We start from the raw sequence: 4220 nt of genomic DNA, 5'->3' as shown, positions 1-4220 counted from the left end.
GAACCAAAACATTGTTGGACAACGTCATTGCATGTCACTCCGCTGCTTCTCAACTGTTTTTACAAACCAGACGCCTTCATTACATAACATCGGTTTACGACGCATTAAAGCAGCTTTTTTTTTTTTCAGAGACGTGAGGATGCGGGTCATTTAATTAATCATCTTTAAGCCAACGAAATTTAGGATTTGTTTACCTTTTTTCTATATTTAGAAATGAGTAAAGTGTGTCATACACCAAATAACACCTTAGCATTTAAACATTAGATGGCGATCTTAACACATGTTTTTGTTCCGAATAAGGTTATGTCATATTATCAAAAAATATACCTACTTTATATTTTTATTCCTACTAATATTTTTGAATTATTTAAACTAATTCACCATTGCGAATAGTAAAATATAATGAATCTAAAATGATTACGCTTTGGATTTTGATTTGCAGTTCTCAGCCTAAACACGGGCCATTGTTACATTACTTATATCTAACATGTCCCAAATCCCCTATGAAACAACCTAGTGTAAGATTTTTAATTAGCAAATTCGTACAACTGTATTTTTGGCTAGATGTTACCTAATTTCCAAACTGAACAACCTTTACAGTGCCACAACAAAAGAAAGGTAGAAGTGAAACAAATATGTTTTCATGTTTCACCTCAACTAAATCTTATTATTTTCGAGATGATGTATGTGATCTGATTTCCTGAGGCCCAGATTTTATTTTTGCAGCATTGCCAGTTTTTCACACTTTACAGAGACATGATTAAGTATGTATAATTATATGATGTGTGTTGCTAACTATTTACTTCACAACTTCAGGCCAGAGTCTACTTTGTGTTTGTCATGACCGATTGGGCTATATGTGCCAACTCTTTTATGGGAACATTAGAAATTCACTCTTGTCTGAGGGCAGTTTTTTTCCTTTTGATAATGTGTGTCTATTTAATTTGTACAACAGAATATGTTACTGCATTGATTACAGTGGCTAAAGACTCACTCTGAATATACTGACACACAGCGAAGTGCTACGACAAACTAGGATTATACAATCACATTAAAAGGCAGAGATGTTGCTGTTTGTGGGAAAAAGGAAATTTTGTTATTAGACACTTGTATGTAATATTAAATGTTTCACAAATTTTTTACACATCCAACATATGGTACAGTTATTGAATACAGAAATGTAAAAATTTAAGTACTTGGAACTGAATTTTTATTTTACAATTGCATGTTTAGACACATATAAGTCACTATCCAGACTTTTCTGTAAAATCAATCAAATTCACTTTAGATATAGTTAGTCACCTATAGAACAGCATGTCATGGTCAGCTTTTGTTTTGCTATTTTGTTGTAAATCATTATTTAATAAAGAATAAATTAGTTTCCAAGTAGCCATGCCTCTGGTGTCAACAAAAAAGGCATAATGCATTGAGTTTTTTGAGAGCCTTCATTTATATTATACTTACTGTTTGTAGCTCTTTTTTCACATCGTTTTATCAAAACTGCATTACCCTTTACATCTGTCCAAAAGTATATCCAATTAGATAGACTTTTGGGCCTAATCCTTTAAGTTAGGAAGTGAAAAATCAGCTTTGCCTTATTGTTGGGTATTGTGTCTCGTCTCTCACCTTAGTCTTGACAGTAGGTCAAGCAAGTTTGCTGGCCATTTAAGCACGGTGATATCATGGACATTAAACCAAGTAAATGTATGTTTGGCTGTGAGAGCAGGTGATGAGTCCCACTGGAAAATAAAACCATCATCTCCATAAAATTGCTGCTAAATTCACTGGTAGATGGCTGTGCTGACTTTGTACTTGAGAAAACAACCTGGACCAACATCTGCTGTTGTTGGTCCAGGTCTTCGCTAACTAAACGCCACAGCTAAAAGAGAACTTTGAACCAGTTTGAACAACTGAGCAATAGTTCAGTCATCCATGACTCAGGAATGGCTTGGCACAGGAAAAACAATATTTGTAGCCCATGTCCTTGATACATCTGTGTGTGGTGGCTGTTGAAGCACTGACTCCAGCCTGGAATCACTGGTCTCATGGAATCTTCTAATTTTCTGTGAAGCTGAATTTGGGTGTCTTTTGCTGTTAGCCACAATCATTAAACAAATAACAGACATCAACTGTAAGATATATCATGGTGTGTAATAAACCTATAATGAGTTTTTTTTTAACTGAAGCACTAAAAGAAATACAGTTTCGACCAAATTCTAATTAACTGAGAAGTTCAGAACAATTTTAGATCTGAAAAGGGAAACTGTTTTTAATGAAGTGAGCCAAAAGACTCGGATCCCGGTAAAGACTCGTAATTCCCGTCACTCTTTACTTGCGGATGTTGCCTTCGTCGCGCGTAGAATTGTGGGTAATATAAGGTGCAAAGCAGATCAGCACGCTGAGGACTGTGGGTGGAAAAAATAGCTTCCGCAGTTCCAGTCATCAGGCGAGCCTAAATGCTTTCTGAGGGGACGTAGTTGGACGCTCTTTTCTGTCTTGTGGCGCAAGGGTTCCAAACAGTTGCGCTGCTCTGCCGGTGTTGAAAACTAGCGCAACATGAGTCTAAACGAGCATTCACTGCAAGCCCTGTCCTGGAGGAAGCTGTATCTGAGTCGAGCCAAACTGAAAGCTTCGAGTCGGACATCAGCTTTGCTTTCCGGGTTTGCTATGGTAAAACTAACGTTATATTGTAATATCTAGCCCTCTGTTGATTAACTAATCATACGACTTTTGGTTTTCCTTTGCTGTTAGGTTGCTATGGTGGAAGTGCAACTGGACAACAGTTATCCATACCCACCTGCTCTCCTGATCGCCTTCAGTGCCTGCACCACTGTGCTTGTTGCTGTTCACCTGTTTGCTCTGATGGTCAGCACCTGCATTCTGCCAAACATAGAGGCCGTCAGCAACGTGCACAACCTCAACTCTGTGAAGGAGTCTCCACATGAGCGGATGCACAGACACATTGAGCTGGCGTGGGCTTTTTCAACTGTCATTGGCACTTTACTCTTCCTCGCTGAGGTGGTTCTGCTCTGCTGGGTCAAATTTTTGCCCATTAAGCCCGACAAATCCAGCAACAATACAGTCTCCTCTGGTGTGGCTGCTGCTATTACCTCAACCTCCATTATGGTCCCCTTTGGGTTAATCTTCATAGTCTTTGCTGTGCATTTTTATCGCTCGTTGGTCAGCCACAAGACTGACAGACAGTTCCAGGAGCTCGAGGAGCTGTCTAATCTCACCAGGCTTCAAAACGAGCTCGACAACAGGGGGGAATCTTCCATTTTACAATCGCCAAGCTCACAGTTCCCATAGACAAATATGCATATGCATCTGTTTTGGAACTCCTTGAGAAGGCAACATCTTGGACTTCAATTTTTACAAGAAAGAAGATCTCTTGCCATTTGAAATTTACTTTTGAGTTTATATTTTTTTAGAAGACACATTTGATCTTACTGTGAACTCATGAAGGTACCATAATGCATGTAGACCTTAATAGGATTGTATCACTCATTAGAGATGCGCACATCACACATTTTCTGGCTAAACCCCATATCAAGTTTTTTTTTTTTATGTTTGACCTGCTGAGTTTAATGTTTTGTTTATTTTTGCTCAAAAGAATATAAAATAAGAGTAAAAAACATGCTGCAGCTTCCTTGGTTGAGGTTGTAGCGCTGAAGTAAACTGGAAATCAAGGAATTACATGTTGTACATGTTGTTGGTTGTTGTGTTTTTAGACCAAAAGTGGTGTGAGCTCTAAATTCAATGCATTTAATTTACAGGAAGGAAAACAATGAGATTTATTGACCTGTTAATCACAGATCAGAGCCTGTCAAGGTGTAATTGGTTAACTGATGCCTCTTTATGCATTACGGCAGACATCTCATCCTTGGACTAATTTCTGTTACCTGCTGCATTTTATTTATCTTTCAGCTTAGCACATGTTTCTTGAGTATTGCACTGCTGTGTTTGTGAAGCACAGCCTTTTAACTTTTTGTGTGTTTAAAAGAATCTATTGTCACTGTATTTCAACTGTTTTCTGTATGTGTTGACTAATGAACTGCCAACCTTACAGTATTAGAGTGCTGATGTCTGTTGTTTTATTAAACGGTTTTTAACGAAGTGGGATTCGAGGTTTAGGTGTCCAACACACGGCATCATTAGTTTTATCCATAAAAATTACAGCTCATCAAAACATTCTAATCAAGATACCTCCATTTAAACAA

At 37.8% G+C, this 4220-nt stretch overlaps 1 protein-coding gene across 1 annotated transcript; it reads left to right on the top strand.

Moving 5' to 3' along the window:
• Nucleotides 1-2361: 2361 nt before the first annotated feature.
• On the top strand, nt 2362-4116 carry orai1b (ORAI calcium release-activated calcium modulator 1b). The gene is made up of 2 exons (XM_047372928.1): nt 2362-2670; nt 2752-4116. The coding sequence occupies exons 1-2, from the start codon at nt 2557-2559 to the stop codon at nt 3307-3309; spliced, it is 672 nt and encodes a 223-aa protein (XP_047228884.1). The 5' UTR covers nt 2362-2556; the 3' UTR covers nt 3310-4116.
• Nucleotides 4117-4220: the final 104 nt, after the last annotated feature.

This window comes from Girardinichthys multiradiatus, chromosome 8, assembly GCF_021462225.1.
Source record: "Girardinichthys multiradiatus isolate DD_20200921_A chromosome 8, DD_fGirMul_XY1, whole genome shotgun sequence".
Taxonomy (NCBI): Eukaryota; Metazoa; Chordata; class Actinopteri; order Cyprinodontiformes; family Goodeidae; genus Girardinichthys; species Girardinichthys multiradiatus.
This window is presented reverse-complemented; position numbering and strand designations above follow the sequence as displayed.